This window comes from Struthio camelus, chromosome 13 (genome assembly GCF_040807025.1).
Source record: "Struthio camelus isolate bStrCam1 chromosome 13, bStrCam1.hap1, whole genome shotgun sequence".
Classification (NCBI taxonomy): domain Eukaryota; kingdom Metazoa; phylum Chordata; class Aves; order Struthioniformes; family Struthionidae; genus Struthio; species Struthio camelus.
Window position 1 is genome coordinate 13,419,894 of NC_090954.1, and position 21,435 is coordinate 13,441,328.

At 53.1% G+C, this 21,435-nt stretch overlaps 2 protein-coding genes across 2 annotated transcripts; one reads left to right on the plus strand and one right to left on the minus strand.

Annotated features, from left to right (window-relative positions):
- The first annotated feature begins 107 nt into the window (after positions 1 to 107).
- On the plus strand, positions 108 to 8,376 carry RBM22 (RNA binding motif protein 22). Its single transcript, XM_068959497.1, has 11 exons — positions 108 to 279; positions 756 to 809; positions 1,670 to 1,699; positions 2,766 to 2,898; positions 3,194 to 3,294; positions 3,483 to 3,655; positions 4,227 to 4,427; positions 4,979 to 5,143; positions 5,617 to 5,705; positions 6,245 to 6,376; positions 7,106 to 8,376. The coding sequence occupies exons 1-11, from the start codon at positions 226 to 228 to the stop codon at positions 7,234 to 7,236; spliced, it is 1,263 nt and encodes a 420-aa protein (XP_068815598.1). The 5' UTR covers positions 108 to 225; the 3' UTR covers positions 7,237 to 8,376.
- A 456-nt stretch (positions 8,377 to 8,832) lies between these two features.
- On the minus strand, positions 8,833 to 16,842 carry MYOZ3 (myozenin 3). The gene is made up of 6 exons (XM_009685633.2): positions 16,682 to 16,842; positions 16,064 to 16,218; positions 15,602 to 15,676; positions 15,085 to 15,232; positions 13,821 to 13,992; positions 8,833 to 10,548 (listed from the first exon to the last, which is right to left on the minus strand). The coding sequence occupies exons 1-6, from the start codon at positions 16,710 to 16,712 to the stop codon at positions 10,386 to 10,388; spliced, it is 744 nt and encodes a 247-aa protein (XP_009683928.2). The 5' UTR covers positions 16,713 to 16,842; the 3' UTR covers positions 8,833 to 10,385.
- Between the last annotated feature and the right edge of the window lie 4,593 nt (positions 16,843 to 21,435).

The window sequence follows — 21,435 nt, forward strand, 5'->3', positions numbered from 1 at the left end:
TGTGAGCTGGGCTCTATAGTTTGCAGTGCCTAGAGCGTCCCTACGGTGCGACACTCTGGCGCCCTCCCGCCCTCACCTCCTTCCTCACTCTTTGCTTCCCCCGCCCTCAGAGGAGCGTCGCTGGTGCAGGTGGCGAACGCTTCCGGCCCCGCTGCCTGCCGGGACGGAGGCGGAGCGGCGCGAGGGCTTCCGGCGGCGGCGGGTTGCGGAACGGGGGCGTCCGCCATGTCGACGTCGCTGGGCTCCAACACCTACAACCGGCAGAACTGGGAGGACGCGGTGAGCGGGGGCGCGGCCGGGGGGCGCGGGGAGCCGCTGCCGCCGGGCGAGGGGCTCCGCGGTGGCCCTGGCCCCCGCGGCCGGGCAGCTCGGCGCTGCGGCGCTGGCGCGGCCGGGAGCCGGGGAGGTCTGCGGGCGCTGGCGGGCTCGGCCGGGCCTCCCCGGCGGCCGCGGCCCTGCTCGCTCCAGCCGCGGCCCTTTCGGGGCGGGCGCCGAGGGGCTCTGCTGGGGCCCGGCCCCGGGAGCTGAGCCCTCCGAAACGGGCGCTTCGGGCAGGAAGAGCCGGCGGGTCGCGGCTGTCGCGCGTTGCGGGGCTCCCGTGGGGCCGCTCTCGTGTCCTTCGGTCTGACGGGTTGGACTTGGCTGCGCTGAGTACAGGAGCTGACCTGAACGCTGTTGTGATGAGAGAGAGAATCTGCGGCTAATTCTTGATTTATTTATTTATCTTTTGTATACCCCCTTCCTGATCGTTTCAGGACTTCCCTATCCTGTGCCAAACATGTCTTGGAGAAAACCCGTATATTCGAATGGTATGTGCCTGTTTGACACTGCGGTCCTTCGCTTTTTTTTTTTTTTGTGTTGGTGGCTGTAGAGCTGTTGGGTTTTGAGGGCTAGAATAAACTAGAATAATAAAAGAGGAGATGTTGAGATGCACTTGAACTCTGAATTCGTTAATTCGGCACCACAAAACTTGATTCCTGCTATTTTTGTATGCCCTGCCATGACTTAGGGTGCATGATTTAAGAGTCAACCAGTCAATAACACGAGCAGAGAATAAGACAACGTTGTCTTAATGCCTAAAGCACAGGCAATACTAGAAATTAAACCTTTGGTGCTGTTAAATTTTGTGATGATGAGTGAGATGCGGAAACGTTAAATAAATGCATACAATTTCTAGAATGGGCAGGATACCCACCTGTAAAAACTAGTTTAAAATTGTCTTATGAGGGTTGCTTGACAGTAATTCAAATCCTTGTTCTTTTACCTTGGCTTCTTCAGTAGAAGATGAATCAATCCATTTTATATCACCTTTCTGTGGACTTAGTCTAGTTGTGTATGATGTAAACTTAGATCAAGTGTCTTCCCTTAACTGTTTCCTTTCTACCAAGATTACTGGAAGTCTTTTGTGAATTTTTTTGTAAATTATTGACTCCCGGTATAGATTATACTTCAAAAATGGCTTATTTTTTGTTTTTTTGTCTTGTTCTGTTCATCTGCCAAGGACTATCCTGACTGAGTTGAAACCATGGCGGTGAACAAGTCTAAATGCAGAATAAGAGGAGAAAAAACACTGGGTTGTAATTTTGATGATATTATATATGGGGGAGAGTTTGACGTTGAACAAAATAACGTCTTACATTTTATTTTACTGTTTCTGATTACATTTCAGACCAAAGAGAAATATGGAAAAGAATGCAAGGTATGTTTGTTGTCTTTTGAAAAACTGACTTCTAAACTGCTGCACATCTATGAGTAGTAAATATTTATGTTAAAAAAATTGTGAGCTTCAGAAAAGTGTTTATCTGGGTTAACAAGTTAATGTGTTTGTTTAACTGCATAAGTTTTTGCATCAATCTACCATATGTTTTATTAGACAAAATCAGTTAACAAGACTAAAACTCCTGAAGTCTGTGTTTTTAGGATTTGCCCTCAGTGTTTTTAAGATATATTTTCAATATGTTTTCCTCATATTGGTTGTGCTATATTCAAAGGTATTTCACAGCATTTCAAATGATCTCATGTTTTCTGTTTTAGGTTCATATTTGCTCTAACTGAGGTTTAGTTTTTGGTGTGAATAAGTTATTCCTGCCCATGTAGTGATTTGTGTTAGCTATTTAAGAAGTAAGCTCGATTTATTTCTAACAGAGAGCAAAAAGCATTTAGTGCTGTCTTTTGGAAATGTAAAATAGAATGCTTTGTCTTGACTTGGAGAACTTTTTTTTTCTTTTTCCTTTTTTTTTTCTTTTACCAATTGTCAGCTGAGTTAGGAAGAAGGCGTGTGTTGAAATCTTCCTCAAATTGTGCATACACTGAAAGCAGATGCATCTTTCCAACAGATATCATAGAGGGCAGTATTTTTTTTTTCTGGATCAAAAATTCTTTCATCTTTCACTGGCCTTGCTCTTTGCCAGTGGGTGTTCAATTTAGGAACCGTTGGTAATTTGCCTCTTACAGCTCTGTGGTGACATCTCCCGGAATAAAGAAGAATTTCTTTTCCTTTGTATAGGTTTGCTTTCAGTATTCAAATATTGTACCAAACCAAAAAAATCCTTCCAAAAACTTTCTCCTGTCAAAAAAAGATACCAAAGACAAACAATTATTTCATGAGCTCATAAGTTGGTTTATCTGGATCTTTTCATTAAGATGATGAAGAAAGACTCATGGTTGAAAGAGATTTGTTGTGTTTGGCCTTTCCTTGTAAGAACTTGAATGGTAATTTCATTGCGCTGTAACAATGATCCGAGTCTCTGCTTTCTGTCTTTCAGATCTGTGCTAGGCCTTTCACAGTATTTCGCTGGTGCCCTGGTGTTCGTATGCGTTTTAAGAAAACAGAAGTATGTCAAACGTGCAGCAAGCTCAAGAATGTCTGTCAAACTTGTCTGCTTGACCTGGAATATGGTGTGTACCAAAAAAAAAAAAAAAACTGAAATAAGAAGCAGTTCTGCTTGCCTGTCCTAGTTGGTGAAATGTCTTTAAACATATGCTTGTAACTGCGTGGTTGTCTCTGTCTCTTGACAGACTTTGAGGAGAGCAAGTCTCAGAGATCAAATCCATTCTGAGGTTCAGGGATGCATTTGGTGTATAGTACACCTGAGCAGTAAATAAGTCATCTCTGGCTAATGCAGGTTGTGATAACTATTTTTACACTTTTGGCTTGTGCTTACTATGGGCTTGGTTTTTAATTTAATTTTAGGTTTGCCTATTCAAGTCCGGGATGCAGGGCTCTCCCTTAAGGATGAAATGCCTAAATCGGATGTCAATAAAGAGTACTACACCCAGAACATGGAAAGAGAGGTAACAAAGTCTATTTATAATCATGCTCTGTGTTTGTGGGTGTGTGCAGGGGAGGCAAGGGGCCGAATTCACTTGTTCTGCAATGAAATGACCCAGGTCGTCTTAAAATCTCACGCTTGCTCCGATTCTGTGGGTTAGTTTTCTGTAATGACTTATATCTAATTATTTGTCTTTTAACTACTATTTAGATATCCAACTCTGATGGCACTAGACCAGTTGGTGCACTAGGAAAAGCTACTTCCACAAGCGACATGCTGCTTAAGCTGGCTCGGACCACTCCTTACTATAAACGTAATCGTCCTCACATCTGTTCCTTCTGGGTAAAAGGAGAATGCAAGAGAGGAGAGGAGTGCCCCTATAGGTATGGATACAGCTTGAACAGTCTGTTCACCATGGTCATATATGGGTCCCTCAGGGTCTGAAGAACAGGAGGTGCCGCAGTGGAGAGATGTAGTACCATGATCAGTGTCGGTGTGAAACTTGCTGTAAGTTGGCACGTAGGACCGGTGAACGAGTCTTTGTTGTGGCAAGTTCGCTCATTAAGAATTTGCAGCGCGGTCGTGTAGTGTTTTGCTGAAGCCGTGAATGCAGCTCTTCTCTTGCGCAGTTCATTTCTTCCCTTTGTGGCGTCAGCCCCCTCAATCAGTGATCTTTGTATTTGAACAAGAGGCCAATTGAAATCCAGCTCTTCCATTTTGTAGTACTGATTGTTGTGCTCTCAGGAGTGCTATTCATTCGAAGTCGAAGCAGCCCAAGCTATAATACGATGATAGCTGCAATTTAAATTCTCGGCGCTCTTTGTTCCAGTTTAGTATGTTTGTGTGAATAGGTTTAAGGACATAAGTGATCTTTAGAAGGGATTGTAGCAGCCATTTTAATCTGATGCAGCTGTGATTGTGCTCTTATGAAATGCTTTGTTTACTGAACCTTAGGCATGAGAAGCCTACAGATCCAGATGATCCCCTGGCTGATCAGAATATCAAAGATCGTTACTATGGAATTAATGACCCTGTGGCTGATAAGCTTCTGAAACGAGCATCAACCATGCCTCGTCTAGACCCCCCTGATGACAAGACTATTACTACGCTGTATGTTGGAGGGCTTGGAGATACTATCACTGAGTCAGATCTCAGGTGTGTTGGGGCATTTGTATTGCCTTTATTTTTTAACTTGATGCCTTGATTATGGAATCTTAGGTGCCTTCCCTGCCAGAATTATTCCTGCAATATGGAGGTATCATCTGTGTTTTCGTGCCTGAAGGATCTTCTCTCTCGCAAGAAAAGAAAAATTCTGTTCAGTTTTTTGTAATGGGGAACTGGTTGGTGGGTGAGTGCAGAGGAGTTCCAGCTTCTTGGAGAACAGATTAACAGGGACATTTATGTGCTTTGATTAAAATTTCTCTCTTAAATATGAGTCATCCTTCTGAGCTCTTGACGATACCATGTTAGGCTTTTTACAGAAAGATCCCATAGCTACTCTCTAGTTAGCCTCTGGGAAAAGCTGCACCACAGTTTTTACTGCTCCGTGGTTACAGAGGGGCAAGGGACGTCATTTCTGATGGCAGGTCTGAACTGGCAATGGAGAAAGGAAAGGATCTGAGCACTTTTATTCAAGCACATGAGTTCCTACTGTGCTGTGTGCCTTGTAGGAGGAGTGGGCTTTAATATGCATCTTTTCCATGCAGAAATCACTTCTACCAGTTTGGGGAGATTCGGACAATAACTGTAGTACAGAGGCAACAGTGTGCTTTCATCCAGTTTGCCACCCGGCAAGCTGCAGAAGTGGCTGCAGAGAAATCCTTCAACAAACTCATTGTCAACGGTCGCAGGCTCAATGTCAAATGGGGAAGGTGAGTGTGGAGTGGCGAGAAGCGTTATTTCTTCTTTGGATGCCTGGTGGATACTGTCCTCTGGAGACTTGATGCTTAAATAGGCAGAGGGGTTCAAATCCAGGTATGGTTCTTCATTCTTTTCATGCAGTCTTCATGGGTTGGGATAGATACTGGGTCGATAAATAGCAGGCGTCCTCTTACGGTCTTGTTGGTTTTTTTTTTTTTTTGGCAGTGAGATTTGGGTTGGATATCGGGGGTTTTCTGGTTGAGTCGCTATAGATTGACTTCTCATCTGGCTCCTGTAAACGCCGTTTGCTCACTATGTACTGGCTGTTGTTCACATTCTGTGAATTTTTATCTTTGGTCTGAAGTAATGGATCTAGGTTAGATAATGTGAAATTGTTGTGATGTGAACATCTGCTCGTTCTACCTTTTTTTTTTTTTTTGGGGGGGAGGATGTGTGTGTTCTCAAACTTTTGTCTGAATTTTAGGTCCCAGGCAGCAAGAGGAAAAGAAAAGGACAAGGAAGGAACTACAGAATCTGGGATAAAGCTGGAGCCAGTTCCAGGACTCCCCGGAGGTAAGGGAGATGTTTTCATTTCTGAAGCACTTAATGATGACCTGCTGCCATGAGAGACTGGAGTTAAACTCTGCTATTTTGGTCTTGGAGGTTTGGGACGGTAGAGTCACTGATGAGCCCAGAGCAGTTATTGCCAGCATGTTTGGAGCAGACCCTGCTGGGATCAGAGGAGAGCTTTGACTAAAAGCAAGTTCTTGGGGAAAAGAGGCCTCCTTTATGCGATGAATGAAAAGCTAATGCTAAAGTAAAGTAATTCAGGTCAGAGATACTGGCGACTCACACTGTTCAGTGCCCAGCTAATGTATTCCTAATTCACTGAGTGTTCTGTGATGGAAAAAGCGACACTGGTTTCAGGTGGAAAAAATGATGACTGTTCTGGAGGTTCAGTGCAATCCTGCTTGTCGCTTCTGTTTAGATGTGCACTAGTAGCAGCAGTGTGCCTTGTGGGAGAATTGATTAAGCCTCCTCTCTGAAGGCAGGTACCTCTGCATTTCTTGATTAAGAGAGATTTCCAGTAACCATGGTGTGTTCTTCTGCAGCTCTCCCCCCGCCTCCAGCAGCAGAAGAAGAGGCTTCTGCAAATTATTTCAACCTACCTCCGAGTGGCCCTCCTGCCGTGGTTAACATTGCCTTGCCACCTCCTCCTGGCATTGCCCCACCACCACCTCCAGGTACTTGTTTTTCCTATTTGGGTGGGGGCGTCTAACTTGGTGCAGCAGCACAGAGGGCTGAAGATTTAGTCCTTCTTGCTCAGCTGGCTGTAGCTTGTACATGCCCTGTGTTCATTTTCCTCACCCCTAATCACGCAGTCTAAACTGATGATATAAGATGAGCTGTCAGCACAACTTGATTAAACTGAGCTGCTTCTGGTGTTGTGTATTCACTTGCAAACTCTTGGGTGAGTCAGAGGTTCCTGTTACTGGTACTGAGACTTACTCGGTGCTTTTGCTGGCTGTATAAGTGCCACATTGACCTGAACTTTGAAGAATAATTCTACAGATAGTTGAACACAAGCCTGGTTTTAGCTAAGTGTATGTATGTAGCTGGAGACCTTTCTGTGCGACTGAAGGAAGCTGTGGCTGTATTTAACTGTTGTGGATGTGTTTGGTTTGCTCCATAGTTGAGTAGAAAGCATTTAGATTGGGATTATAGACCACTGTGTCAGTCCCCCCCACCAGGTTATATTTCTGAGCAAGAATGTGTGTTGGGTAAGGATTACCCCCAGTTACACTGGAAGGAGGGGAGGGAATTGGGGGATTTGAAAAATTCAGGGGGGATAGGCCCTCTTTCTAAGGCGGGGCTGTTAGGAGCTTTGTGTAGGTGGTTTTGAATGGTAAAATATCTGCATTGCCTGCTCTGTTGCTTTGTTTGAACCTGGCATCTTTGTTTTGTGTCTGCAGGTTTTGGACCACACATGTTCCATGCCATGGGGCCCCCACCGCCCTTCATGAGAGCACCAGGCCCTATTCACTACCCGTCTCAAGATCCCCAGAGGATGGGTGCCCATGCAGGAAAGCACAGCAGCCCCTAGCACATCATGCCACTTTCATCATTTGAGTAAATGTTATTTTCTAGTTACCATAGTAGCGCCATATGTTGAACTGTGGGCGAACTAGAGAAGCCTTCCTTCCCTGCTTGCAGATACCGGGCAAGCTGAGCTCTGTGTTGCCGCTAGCTAATCAAATCATTGATACGTCCCAAATCTTTCACTTAGTGTTCGGAGGGTGGGGGTAGAGAGGAGAAGGGGAGCAGACAGAAAGGCTGTCAAGCAGGCCGTGGATCAGTTGTTCTAGAATTACAGTACTGTCAGTGTATCCCGTTTTGCACACTTTTGAAATAAACTTTTGGAAAAACCAAACCAAACCCTCTTCTAGCCCATTTGATATCCTCAGACTGAACGCTATGGAGTAGTTAAGGATAACCAGAGACGTTTCTCTGTGTTTAGTAACTAATGACTTATTATTCTGATGAGGTACTACATCTTGTAGTGTTAAACTAGGACTGAATGAGAGGTGAAAAACAAGCTGATCAGATGTGCCAAACTCCTGGCTTTACCTTACTGTTGCTATAGAACTTTACTCCCTGCTTTTTCCTGACTTTTTGCTAAAATAAACTTTTTGGTGCTTCTTTTCTAATCCTGCATTTCCTGAGCAAGATACTAGGTCATGCAAATAGTCCCTTGCTAGTTGCTGGCATGACCTGGAGCGACAGGTTAACAGTTGCTTATTTTAGCCTCATGAAGGCCCCCCTCTACGGCCCACAGAGAATTGGGTGTGTGGCTGACAGCTGCAGGGGCAGGCCACAGTGGAGCTGTAAGTTTGTCCTGTTTGTGTTTGGAGAATGATTAGGGCTTTCAAGGCCTTTGGATAAGTCCCCTTTTAAACTGTGAAGTGGATCTGACTTTTTTTCTGCTTTGATTACCCTTGAAACTCTTCTTTCTGTGGCTCCAACTGTAGTGTTTGCTTGGGAGCGCCCGTGTCCTGCATGGAGTCTGCAGTTGACTAGGATGTATGGGCATATGGCTGGAGGATTTTAAGATTATCTGTATGTTTGTTGCTTTCATGTAACCGATCTGTGAGTATCTTTCTGTAAAGCAAAACATGATGGGACCTGTTCTGAAGCCTCATTTACTTGTTTTTAAGAAGTACATTAAAATTTGTGAAATTTTGAACACTGCTTAGTCCGTGTTTCCTGAAGCAGGGTATCTGAGGACTTTTGTCTGACTGTATTGGCCTGCTGTCAAAGCGAAGGTGCAGAGGGGGGAAGGCAGCAGGTCTGCTTCTAGGTCAGTGCGCTGAACTGTACAATGCCACTGGGTCCCACTGAGGCCACCACCGAAGGCTTGTTCGGCCTGCAAGGCTGTCGTTTGTGTTATAGGAACACATATGGCTCCAGGGACATAGCTGGCACATGGGCCTTCCTTCTCTGGAGAAGTTGGGCTTTGGGCACGGGTAACTAGCTTTTGGTCCGGTAAGAGACCATCCCAGGGCAGTGTTACAGGGCAGGCTGAGGCCCCGCTGATGGATCGGGAAGGGAAAGCTCCGTTGTTTGCCCCTGCCCTGGACTTGACTCTCTTCAGACAGTGCCCGTGAGCACCAGTCAGACAGATCTCAAACTCAAGCAAGCTAAACGTTATGGCTAGTTTATTTTTTTTCCAACCGTGTCCCCAGAGGTATACACATTCTTCGCCTGATGGATACGGGAGAGAGATGGAACTGGACAGTATTTGAGCAGCATAAATTTTTAATACTAAGGAGCAGACCTTTTTGTTCTTCTGTTAGCTTGTCCTGTTGTGTTTCTGGCGGAAGAACAGAGGAATGAAAACTTTCTTCTGAATGATGTTAGAGCAGAATTCCTGTGTGACGTTTCCTCTGCACATCTGTCTTCACTGTACTAGAAATATATTTTACAATTAAGGCTGCTGTTAACTGCATTTTTACCAGCTAGCATACAAAACTTACTTGTCTAGTTTATCCATAGTGGTAGAAAACAACAATATTTTTATCTTGATTAAAGTAAATGTGCCCCTGGTTTTGCAAAATTAAGTAAAGGTAACATTAAAAGGAGTTGAACAAATGTAGATACCGCGTATTAACTTGGAGCTTTCTGTTAGCTGTAAGTAGGGTTTTCCAGACGTTTCTGGCAACTGTCCTACTATGCTGTGGTTGGACATCCCCTTGTATGTCACTGGTGAAAACGTTTGTGCAGTCAAAGCCTCCCTGCTGACTTTCGCATTCATGGAGAAGCCTGTGCTTGCTGTAGAGACGTGGCTGGGCTGTTCTTCCTTCCCACTGATGTTTAAGTTACTGGTATATCCTGACACCTGCAATATCTTGCAGACTCCCGAGACTGGTGTGGTTGTGCTGTGGATCTGCTCCAGACAGGGCCTGATCCTTATTGACCCACTGTGTAAAGCAAATCTGGCATAACTTAACCAAGAGCTTAGACATTCAAGCAAGGCATGCAGACAGGAAAGGGAGAATGACAACTGTAAAGTGCTAGCCAGCAGCTTGTGGAGAAAGCTTGTGTCACAAGTTTCCAACTCACGATGTTGTTCCCGTCCCATATACCCAGGTTGTGCTGTACGTATGTTGGTAAACAGGCAAATGCCCAGTTCAGCATTTCGTTTTCAATCAAGTGCAAGGTAACAGCTTTTTACACACCAGTGCTGCTAGTAACTTGTTTTGTGAATGTTCTTCAATTATTGCCTCCTCTCACCAGAATAACAGATGCAGAGTTGTCCTTAAGCTGGAATTTCTCTGCAGAGGCACCACCTGTTGAAGCTGGTGTTGTGTGTCAGTGAAGAAGCGGCGAGACAACTGGATGTTACAGCTGGTGGTTCTGCCATTTTCCACGACGTAGGGGAGAGGACAGGCAGTACAGGATGTTTTGTACGGTGATGGTTACCGGAGCTTACAGGGATCCTGCATTAGAGATGAGAACTTGGCTGGGTAGGTTAGTGCTAAATGCCCTTGTGACAGTGGTTGGTAAGAGAGGCATTCAAGATGGTCCCGAACTTGACCTTGTTCAAATCCCATGGAAAAGGATGACAACCTGAGACCGCTAGCTTAGCTTTCACAAAGTGCATAGGCAAGAATATTTACTCCTTTCTGCCCCACTGCGCGGCGTATGTTAGAGTCTAGCAAGAAAAGCGTCTGCAGCAATGAGGAAGGGCATGTATTACAGGTCGTCGCTCTCTGGTAGAATCCGTACCCAACCTTGTGGTGCTCTGTTGAAGTTGGGTCTGTGGGAAATCAGCTCCAGAGCGCTCAGGTTATCTAGCTCCATTGCAGGCATAGAGAACGTGTCGCTGACTTGTGCTCTGCCAAACGGGATGGGAGTCCTGCATCACAAGAAAAGGTAGACTTAGCTCGCCACAGAGGAGAGACGTTGTGCATGTTTGTAATGGTGAAGGACAGGAAAAGCAGATCTGGACTTTTTCGTTCCTCGTGAGCCCCGTTGCAACATAACAAGACCTGCAGAAAATAACAGCCCTTTTCTTCCTGCCTAAGATGCCATTATAATCTCTGCTAGCCCAGCAAGATGCTTGTGTTGTACAGCGTGAACCTCAATTCAAGCTTTGGCAGATTTTGCATAGTGTTTTGTGGCGCGTGAGTTTTAGCGGCCGTGCTGGGGAGAGAAGAAGCTGTAGTCTCCCTTTTTACGGGCTCCGCCAACAGCCATGGAGATGTGCTGTATGTGAAAAGGATCAGATTAGGAGAGCAGGTGACCGGGAGGAGCCCATTGATCTTTAAAAAGGGACTCATCTGCAGTTAATGTGTTCTGCTAAGGACCGAGGCCATGTTAGTGCTGCCTCCTGATTGCTCCAGCACATGTTCAGGCAAATGTCTTTCTCTTGGCCCTCACTCCAGTCTGCGTTTTGGGACAGCTTCTTTTGAACTATGACTAACAGGAGGAGCAGTGTGGGGGCAAGAACTGTCATCCCTTTCTAGAGAAATGTGAAAAGGGGCTGAGGAACTGAGCACCAGGTCCCTGAAGAGCCAGGGTTTGGAGCAGTGCATGTAGGCTGATCTAACAATGAGGCATAGCTGGGAATGTTTGCTTTGGGAAGTGTTGTTCTAACATGAATAACGTGGCGCTGTTTTGCAACTGTGTCTTAGGGAGAAATAAGGGGGGAAAGGTAAATGAGAGAGATTTGTTCCAGATATTCTCTCCCTCTCTGGGAAAAGGCAGTCATTTTCAAAGCCGTGTTCTCGCTCACTCTCAAGGTAGCACACCTTAGCAAGCTAGCTGGAGATCTTTGCATCACAACCTGAATTTTTAAGGTTGGGAATAAATCAGTCTGCCTTAATGCAGCTGCTATTGAGATGGTGAACTTTCCCTTGGCCTGTGACAAATGTGAGCTGAGTGGGAGCTGAGTGGCAAGACTGCTGGCTTCTCACTAGCTGATTTGATCCAAAAAGCATGTTTTTCTGCAATTTGGTGTTTGATGAACTGAGAAGTGATTTAAAAGCCAACAGCTTGGAGGAGCATAAAAACCCAGTTAAAAGTGAATTGGCTCTCTGCTTCTTTATGCCTCAGTGAAGAATTAGAGGAGGTGGCAAGAGGCTTGGTGTTAAATTAGCATCCGTCTGTATTAAATAACAGTTCAAGACTTTAAATAGAAAGACAGCATGTGAGAGGGGAGAAATGGTACTGGGTAAAGCGTTATTCAGAAGCATGCCCTTGCTTCAGTCCCCGTCCATAAATAAATGCTGAGGCAGGAACATGGCTAAATGTTGGAAGAAAAGAGCCAAGCGTCTGCAGCAGCTTCTTGTTCTCCCTCTACAGCACCTCCTCTGATGCTACTGCACCAGGAAAGCGTGAGATGATTGAATAACCTGGAAGGAGACACTAAGGAAACTGCTAATACAGCCCCTTTGCTTCTCCGCTCTTTCCCTCAAACAGCTGACCGGGCTTCAGCCTGCTTTCTCTTGGCTGCCCTCTGGGTTCTTGTCCCTTCTGTTAACCCTGTTGTCTCTTCCCTTCCCTCTCTCATTTCTCTCCCCCTGCTCCAGTACTGACTAGAGCACTGTCACGCATTCAGTACAGAGATGTGTGGGGAAGAACGTCTCCGTAGAGACAGGTTGGAAGAGAGGGAGCACATAGGTCACGAGTGTGCAACTTGCCAGGCACGAGGGCAAAGCTCCAGCACTGAGGCTGAGAAGAGCAGAGAGCAGCAAAGGGACAGCGGCAGCACTGTCTCCGCTCTGCCCGGGCGTAGGTTGATCTCTGCCCTTTGAGGTGAACGAGGAGTCTGTCTAGGCACAGAGCCGTGTTTTCAGTGCGGAAGGGTTGCTAGTCCCCCTGCAATGCCCTTCTGTCAAGTTTTCAAAGCAGAGCGGTGATGCCCCCTGTGATATAAATCCAAGCACAGTGAGGCTTCAGTAAAGTTGCTGTCTGCAGAGGTCCACCTCCGCCACAGACGGTCTGAAGTGCGAACAGTGCTATATCACAGTAGGGAAAGCCAGTGGGAGTCCAGGCACTCACAGCTTGCCTATTGGAAGGTGACTTTGGCAGGCCACCAGGACTATCTTTTCATCTTCATGAAAGAGGCTTTCAGTGACCAGAAGAGCCAGGGCCTCAGTTTTCAGATTCATTGAGAAGATGCTCATTTTAAAAGTTCAGTTCTCATTACTCTACCTTGGGTTGCAGGTACTTTGCTCTCACCAGAACTCCCCCTTCTGAATCCTCACCAAACATCTTTCCAGAGAGGAGACTTGAGGTTTCTGTGCCAGGATCCTAACCTCAACTCCAGCGTAGTTTGGAGGCTCTAAGGAGATGCACCAGCAGTGCTCTGTTGGAAGCAGCCACAGGTGTGGAGCTTGCCAGGCTGAGCCACCGGTAACAGGTCTGGAGACTTCAGTCTCAGGGGTATGTTTGGAAGGAATCTGGTAACCTCTTAGCACCTCGCGGAAAGATTAATCTTGTATCTGCCACTGCTTCCAGCAGCTGTTGAATACCTTAAGAAAACTATGAGACTTGGCACTGTCTGTGCCATTCTTCTACCCAGCCCAGACCTGAGTCTGGCTGGGAACTGCAGTGATTCCTTCTCCTGGAGCACGTGAATGAGTCCTGGGGAAGTCCTCCCAGATTTCAGCAGTCATCCCTCAGCTTGAGGCTACACAATGAGATCAAGTGCTCAGGGCTGCACAAGGCAGTGGCGGAGCTGAGATCAGGGCTGGGGAACTACTGGAAGCAGGGACCTTTGTGGCGGGGCCAGATCGGAGCTTCTAATATTTTCTCTGCCTTTTCTCAACAGGAAAAGATTGACCTGAGCCCTTCTTGTTTACGCTGCTCCCCTTTGGTGTATAGAGAGGGCAAGGACTATTTATTGTGTTTTTCCCTTGCAGGCTAGCGTGTGCTGTTCCTCCTTGAGGCTTCACTGTCTCAGAGGAGTCCCAAGGAGGAAGGTAGAGCAGGGTTAGTGCAGCTCTCACTTTGCGAGTGGGGATCCACGTGCCTTGTCCCGTTCCAGTGCTGCGCCACAGCCCTCCACCCCCTTGCTCCAGGGCTGTGGAGGCTAGAGGCTAGAATGGCTTAGCAGAGAGACAGACAGCCGGAGGCCCTGCAGGCTGGTGTCTGAGCCCCAGCCAGACCCTTGGCCAGCGTTACCTGTTGAAGCTTCTGAAGTCCCCGTGAGCGTGTTTCATGGGCAGCTGGTTCTCGCTGTCCGCAGCGTAGTCCTTCTCGCTGAGGAACTCCTGCCACGGGGAACGGTAGCCCTTGGGGATGGCAGTGACGTTAAACTTCTCGGGGGGGACTTCTCTGAGGGGGCCAGAGTAGCCTGCATTTGGGAGAGAGACAGCATTTGCTGCTGCAGCGGTAGTTGGGCTGTGGCAATGTGCTCCAGGGCTAACGGTCCCTCCTGTGCAGGGGCAGGTGAGCTTGAGAATAGCCTTGCCCTTGCACAGCCACAGAGGACCTTCTGCTGGGGGGGGGGGGGAGGATATACATCTATATGTAAAAATAATACATTTATGTATCTATAAATACATCTCTATATATATGTTTATAGATAGATGTATTTTTTTTAGATGTCAATCCCCATTTTGATGTTTTTTAATGGTAACTTGGAAGACCTGAGGGGTAAAATGCCTGAATTTTGCTCATGGAAATGAACCCTTTAAAAACAATTTTTAAGGGTTATTTTCCTTCTGACAAAGACTCTTTTTTCACAGGCAGTTTGATGTGCTTTTTCAAATAGGCCATACCAGCACTGTCTATTTTCCCCAAAGTTCATGGGATGGTCTTACAGAGGATCGTTAGCACGAGGCAGTAGCTCCCTCCAGGCCCAGCTCGCTGTCTCGGTGGCTGGGGCTGCTGTGCTATACTGCAGTACTCCTTGCAAAACGGTAAGAAATAGGGCTGTCCTGCAGGAGTGCTGGAGAAGAGCAGTGCCTGGGGGCACATCGGGGCCTGGGCAAAACACCCCGGAGAATGGGAATCAGACCAGTCTGCTGCGAGAGCAGCGAGTTGCAGGGTGCTCTGTACAGCTTATATTCTGCCTGTCCATGTCCTAGAAGGCAGATACCTCCCGTCCCTGAGGCCGCACTGCAGGACTGTTCCCTTCTGCCATTTCTGCAGCTCCTGCAGTGCGCGCAGTGCTTTATGGATGGGTCTAAAAAAGAGAAAGCTGCTTCAGGCCTGGAGGGATGGCTCTCATCAGCACAGGCTCCAGCAGGGAGGCTGGTCAGACACTGTGTGATGGAGTAAGGTGAAGAGCACAGGCCTCAAACTCATGCCTTAGAGGGACAGACTATAGTGCCTTGGCCATCTCCCACCTGGTGTCCCCCAACGCTGTGTTCCTTCTGGGGATTTCTGTAGCTCTGTACTAAGATCACAGTGAAGTTGGCTTTGTGGTGTAGACAGCATTTACCTGGGGCCAGAGCATCTGGGTTGAGGGCTTTGCTCATCTGCAAGACTTTCTCTGTCTTCTTGGGCACTTTGGGAGGGCCCCCCTGCACTGATGCCGCCACGTGGAGCTCGGAGCGGTAGCTCTGTTGGCCCTCAGCGTTGTCATGTGCCTGCAGACGAGAGAGTAAGTGAGGTGCTGGGGAAGACCCCAGGGCAGCTCACCTCTGCTGCCTGAGCCAGGGCTCGCTGGAGAAGGTGGGATGGTAGCAGAGAAGGTCTCCTATTGAGCAAGGGAGTGCAAAGCAATCAGAGAGCCTGGCATCCTCCACAGAGCACACTGTTAAAAGCACCTCTGAGCAGCTGTGCATGCTGCTATCAGACCCTGCAAGCAGCAGGTGTCAGCATCCGTCCAGAGAGGCCTCGTTCAAGCCCAGCGCCCTGTGCAGAAGCTGGAGATCAGCAGCCCCAGAGGCGCTGTCAGTCACCCGTGAGTGGCCACGCTCGAGCGTGGGGCAGCAACTGCTCCTCCACCTACTCACCGTCCACTCGTTTGCCGTTCCCTCCAGGTAGCCTTTCTCCACACCGTGTGATTCACCTGCCCCCATCCCCAAGAGCTGCAAGAGGCAAGGAGAGGGGTTAGCAGGGGGCGGAGGGCACTAGGAGCCATTCCCTTGCTCTTCTGTGGATGCTAAATGTGACGTTTGGCCATCCTTCATGTCATGCCCAGCCTCACTGGGCAATTGCTTCCCTCTCCCCTTCCTTAGTTTCAGGCTAACCCGGGGTAGCCCTTATGCCTGGCTATGAGCCCTTGAACCCAGCAGTGGGCTCCTGGGCTTCACAAGCCATCTTCGTAAATCATATTGCCATTAACTGAGCATGGCTGTCCTGGTGAGAGAGAGCCAGAGCCCTGCGGATAATCACTTTCCTGCGAAGGCTGTGAGAGCTGGGGAAACGCCGTCCTGCTCGGAGCTGGGGCGCCAGGAGCGGACAAGGAGACCCACCTTCCTGTGGCTGCTGGGATACTCAAAGATGAAGCGCTGCATCCGCCTCTGCCTCTGCTGGAAGAGCTGGGAGCCCCGGTTTGTCCGCAGTGACAGCTCCTCTATCATCACGTCCTGTGGCGTGCTGACCTTCTTGCCCAGGTCCAGCCGAGGGGCTGAGGACACAAGAGCGGAGCACAGCCGGAGCTGAAGCCATTGTAGCACAGAGGATGCCCAAGCTCGAGGTGAGGAGAGGACAGCAGTATCCCCTCGCTCTGGCTGGGCACAGCCTGTACCAACCCTCAGAGGGGTCCACATCTCACAGAGCTTCGCCCTGCACCCCCACCCACACAGGAACTGTGCCGGTGACTGGTGTTTCCTTGCCGTGAGGATTTGTCAGGGTGTTATCTCAACCCCAGAGGCTCAAAACAACCTCTCCCAGGCCAGCACATGGACCCCTTCTGCCTTCAACAAGAACTTACTGTCCCTTGGGGCTGCAATGCGAGAGGGGGACCAAGAATGCAGACACTGAGGTCCCAGGGAGCTGGGCCAATGGCTCTAGCCAGAGCTGGCCTCTTGGCACGGGGAATGACACCCCATGCTGCCCTGGGAACTGCAGGACCGCCCGGTGTCCCTTACCATCTCCTGGTCCTGGTCTCATGATGGTCATCGCCTGCTGTCACGCTCCTGGGGTGGGTCCGTGGAAGGGGGCTGGTTCCTGCCCAGCTGGAAGAGAGAGGCAGCCCCACGAGGACAGCGACGGTGACGGCTGCAGCGCCGGGATGAGTCAGTCCCCGAGTGCGCTGGGGGGGAGAGGCCAGGCTTTGGCTTTGTGTCCCGGGGCCCCCAAGTTTTCCCTTGGGTTTGGGGGGAACACCCAAGTATTGCCAGGCCTAGGAGTCCCCTCAGGGGAATAGCTGAAGAAAGGGCTCGTGCTGTGCTGGCACTTTGCTCTGTGAGGCCCCAGCAGCCAGCCCCTAGCACTGCAAAGACGTGCAAAGTGGCTGCCCACCCTCCGCTGAGTGGCAGCTGAGCTTCAGACAGTCCTTTCTGCTGGTGCAAGAGCCTCCTCCTCTGCACCTCCTGCCCCCTGGCCCTCCACACACCTCAGCCTGCGGTTTCCCTGCTCCTGCCTCTTGGTCTCTCTCTGTGCTGTTTGCCGCATTTAGCATCTCCGCAGCCAGCAGCGTGCCTGCATTACGCTCCATGAGGTGTCCGGGAGGAGCTCAAGCACTGCTCTTGATGGCAGTCTGTCCCAAGCGTGCTAGGCCAGGCTGCCCGGTGCTGCCCCCAGCCTGGCCGCCCTCAGCTGCTCCTCGGTTCACGCTGGGAAGCGGGAGGCAGCGCGGCCCCATCCTGTGGGGCAGTGCAAAGCTCACCGCGCGCTCCCGGCACCCTGCAGCGGGGAGCCCCCCGGCTTAACGCGAAGGGCTGTGAGCAGAGACCCGGGTGCTCTGCTGTGCCTAGCACCTCTGGGTGCTGTCACGCAGTGTGTGCCCGCCAGACTTTGGATTTGTCACCTGTTCATCTCCCCCCTCCCCCTTGGGAAGCCTGGAGCCACCACCTGGCCTCTGTGCTTGTCATCACTCCCCTTCGCCTTTCCTTAGAGCAGAAAATGTCCCCAGGGCTGTCCCTGCCTGCAGGGAGCCCGTGTCCTCTGGTCCGCGCTCGCAGCCTGCCAGAGCGCCGCCCGCGGCCCCGCGGCCCCCCTGGGCGAGCGGGGTCCCTGGCTGCCGCCTGCGCCAGCAGCTCCAAGTTAGCAGGAGCTATTTAAAGCCGCTGCCCTGGCTGGAGCGGGAGCGGTGGCTGTGACCCGGCAGGGCACACGAGCCGCGGCTGCCCGGGCCGGTGCGCCCGGCGTGGGGCCGAGCCGTGCCCGGGGCTCGCGGGGCGCTGGGCTCCAGGCGCCGCAACGAGGGGCAGCGGCTGGGTTGCTCCTTAGCTTCCAGCTGTCCTCGTCTCCCTCAGGCCGGGGACGAGGCTGGTCCCGCTGCAGAAGGGGGGGGTCACAGCCACGCCGTGTCCTGGATGCAGTCTCCTTCCCCAGCACGGCTCAGAAATCCCCCCTGCCTTGCGCGAGGGGTCCCGCTGCCGGGACCAGGCTGGCCTTGCCTCCCTCTCGGCCGCCGCGGAGGGGGCGAGCGCTGGTACCCGCGCTGCACCGTGGCCCCGGCCTAAGGAGGTGCCCCGTCGTCCAGCCTGCGGGCCAAGGGCTCGAGCCAGGGCTGGCGATGGGGGCCGGGCGCCCTGCTGCGGGGAGCAAGCAGCCCTGCCTCGCCAGAGCGAGGACTGCAGCAAGGCAACCGAGCCCCGGGTTACCCAGAGGGTAACGGCGGCGAGCGCACGGAGAGGGGCCGCGCACGGCCCCCTTCGCTGGCGCGTCACGTCTGTCAGCTCTGGCCGACGCTGATGCATCGTTGCATAAAAGCCCCCCCGCGCCCCCCGCCCCGGACAGAGGGGTCCCCCAGGGGCTGCAGCTACGCTGCGCCTGGCACGAGGACCCCACATCCTTCTGGGTTAAATATTAACCAGCCCCCAGCGGCGATAGCGCAGCCGCCCCTCTGCCAGCATGAGACCCTGGGACCAGTCGGTCCCATCCCTCACCTCCCCCCCAGCGCCCTCGCCCCCCAGGAACCTGCCATGTCCCATGGGAGAGGTGGCAGTGGTGTCCCCACGTCCCCACCGCCACGGCAGGGCTGTCCCCAGGCCCTGCGCACCCACGCGTGGCCCCCTCTACCTGGCCTGGCGACACCTCGGGCTCCTGCTGCGCCGGGACCGAAGACGCCCTCCCGCAGCGCTGCCGAGGAGCCTGCAGCTTGGCCTGGGCCAGCAGCACTCGGTGGCCCCGGCGAGCCCCTGCGGCAGCCCGCGGGCTCCTCGCCTCTCGCCCCGACCCGCGCTGGGCTCTAGCCTGGACGCCAAGGTCCGGCCACGGGACGGCAGTTATTTCTGGCTGAGAAAGGGGGCGGAGCAGGGCCAGCCCTTGGGGACAGGGATGCCGGCCTGCCCGCGCGGAGCAGGGCCAGCCCTTGGGGACAGGGATGCCGTCCCTCCTGCACGGAGCAGGGCCAGCCCTTGGTGACGGGGATGCCATCCCTCCCGCGCGGAGCAGGGCCAGCCCTTGGGGACAGGGATGCCGTCACCCCCACTCAGAGCAGGGCCAGCCCTTGGGGACGGGGATGCTGTCCTGCCCGCGCGGAGCAGGGCCAGCCCTTGGGGACAGGGATGCTGTCATGCTGGCCAAGCCCGACAGCTGCTGAGGGCAGCCCCTGACCCCCCCCCCCGGTGCACGCACTTTGCTCTGTGAGGCCCCAGCAGCCAGCCCCTAGCACTGCAAAGACGTGCAAAGTGGCTGCCCACCCTCCGCTGAGTGGCAGCTGAGCTTCAGACAGTCCTTTCTGCTGGTGCAAGAGCCTCCTCCTCTGCACCTCCTGCCCCCTGGCCCTCCACACACCTCAGCCTGCGGTTTCCCTGCTCCTGCCTCCCCGCACCCATCCCAGCCCCACGGCCCTGTGCCGCCAGGTGCACGGCCCTGGGGGAGCTCGGACGCATTCGCACACCCTCCGACCCGCTCGGGGACGTCACAGCGTCACCTCTGCAGGGATGGAGCTGCTCTGCTGGTACCAGGCCCTGCCCATACCCGGGCACCTTGCCGGCGGCTGGTGACACCTTTCCCTGCATCCTGCTGGCAGGGTGGGCCGGGGGGGCTCAGCCGGGCCAGGTGGGCCGTGCGGAGCAGGCACGAGGCACGCTGAGCCCCGGCAGGCTCGGTGCCGCGCGTCGGCGGCACGCTGGGGGAGCGCAGCTCAGCCCTGGCTGGGGCAGGCTCGAGGGAGGGGGCCAGCAGAGCCGGGGCTCCCCCAGCCCCCCGCCTGCGCGCACGGGTGGGTTTGCCTTGCCGCCACCTCTGCCGCGGCGCTGGACGTTAGCTGCCGCCCGGCATCGCCCCGAGCCGGGCTTTGGCAGGCCTCCGGCGGCGGGGGCCGAAGCAGCCGGGGCTGGGAGCGGGTCGGGGCCCAGCCAGGCCGGCGGCGGCCGAAGGGAGGCGGCGGGCCAGGCCGGGTGCAACAACGGCAGTTTATTTCTGAGCTGGGGATGCGGCGGCGCGGCGGAGGGCAGGCGGAGACGCGGGGAGACGCGGGCCCCCCGCGGCGGGGTGGCCCCCGGGCGCCATCTCGCTCCGCTCAGGGTGTCCCAGGGAAGGGACGGGACGGGGTGACCCCCCTGCTCCCTGCGGCTCACTGGGTCTCCGGGGCAGGGGGCTGCTACGCGCGGCGCTGGGCCGCCTCCTCGCCTCTCTCTGGCACCCTGGGGCCGCTGAGGGCACCTGGAGCCCCTCGCCACGCGGCCAAACGCCCCAGGCACCCACCGCGCTCTGCCGCCCGACTGTGTCCGCCCTGACAGCCGCCTCTGCCCACCCGGGCCTCCCAGCCAGGGGCCCCGTCCCACCCCCGAGACCCTCTCCACCCCGCCTGCTGCACTGAGACCTCCCGCCACCCCTGCGCCGCCTCCTCCCGGCACGGCGGGTGCCGTGGCTGGGCCGGGCCACCAGCCCCGCTGGGCTCCCCTGCCCCACGGGGGCCGGGCTGGGGCTGGGGGGGAGCTGGGGGGGGGGGCCATGGGGCAGGGGATGGGAATGGCTCTCCCTTTGCCTGGGCTGAGCTGGGGGTAACCAGCAAATGGTCCCCTCGCCGTGGCAATAAATAACTTTGGCTTGCTCTTCGGTCACCAGGGGAAGAAGATCTGGGGAAGCTGCTTGGAGAAAGGGTCAAAAGTTTGTTTTTTTTTTTTTAAAAAAAAAGGGCAGTGAAGATTTGGGTGTTTGGGGAACGGACTAGAAAAGCAACTTTTCCTCTTCCAAAAATCTGAACAGAAATGACACCAGCACGAGCCGGAGGCCGGGCCGCTCGCCCCTGCCGGGGACGGCTCCCGGAGGGCCGGTGGGCTCGGCCGGGCAGGGAGAGGCGAGGCCGCGGGGCGCCGCGGGGCCACGGACCGCCCAGCCCGCTCCGCCGCGCGCAGCCTCGCCGGCGGCTCCCCGCAGGCCGCCAGCCTGGCTCCCTCCGCTCCCTGCTGACCACGCAGTCCTGCCCGTAAAGGTTAGGGCGGTAAAAATAGAGCGGGGCCACGGGATGCCGGGCAGGCGAGAGGCACCTGACCGCGCCGGCACGCCGCAGGAGCCGGAGACCGGCCGGAGGGGGCGGCTGCTCTGCCGGGGGCCGCGGGACAGGCTTCCTTTGCACCTCCCGGCCTTGCTTCCCCCTCCCCAGGGCCTCTTTTTCTCTCGCACCCGCTTCGGACAGCCGGGAAGGCGCTGCCGGGGCAGAGCGCTGCCCGCGTCCTCGTCTCGGCTGTGCAACGGCCCCTGGGGGGACGGGGCCCTCCGTCCCCTC

What these genes read in the sequence shown, in the direction of transcription:
- MYOZ3 (XM_009685633.2), bottom strand. Translation starts at nt 16,712, where the DNA reads ATGACCATCATGAGACCAGGACCAGGAGATG. An exon ending in ATCCCAGCAGCCACAGGAAG is followed by an intron (nt 15,677 to 16,063) that starts GTGGGTCTCCTT and finishes TGCCTCTTGCAG; the next exon opens with CTCTTGGGGATGGGGGCAGG. An exon ending in CCCAGATGCTCTGGCCCCAG is followed by an intron (nt 13,993 to 15,084) that starts GTAAATGCTGTC and finishes TCCCAAATGCAG; the next exon opens with GCTACTCTGGCCCCCTCAGA.
- RBM22 (XM_068959497.1), top strand. Translation starts at nt 226, where the DNA reads ATGTCGACGTCGCTGGGCTCCAACACCTACAACCGGCAGAACTGGGAG. An exon ending in ATCACTGAGTCAGATCTCAG is followed by an intron (nt 4,428 to 4,978) that starts GTGTGTTGGGGC and finishes TTTTCCATGCAG; the next exon opens with AAATCACTTCTACCAGTTTG. An exon ending in TGCCCCACCACCACCTCCAG is followed by an intron (nt 6,377 to 7,105) that starts GTACTTGTTTTT and finishes TTGTGTCTGCAG; the next exon opens with GTTTTGGACCACACATGTTC.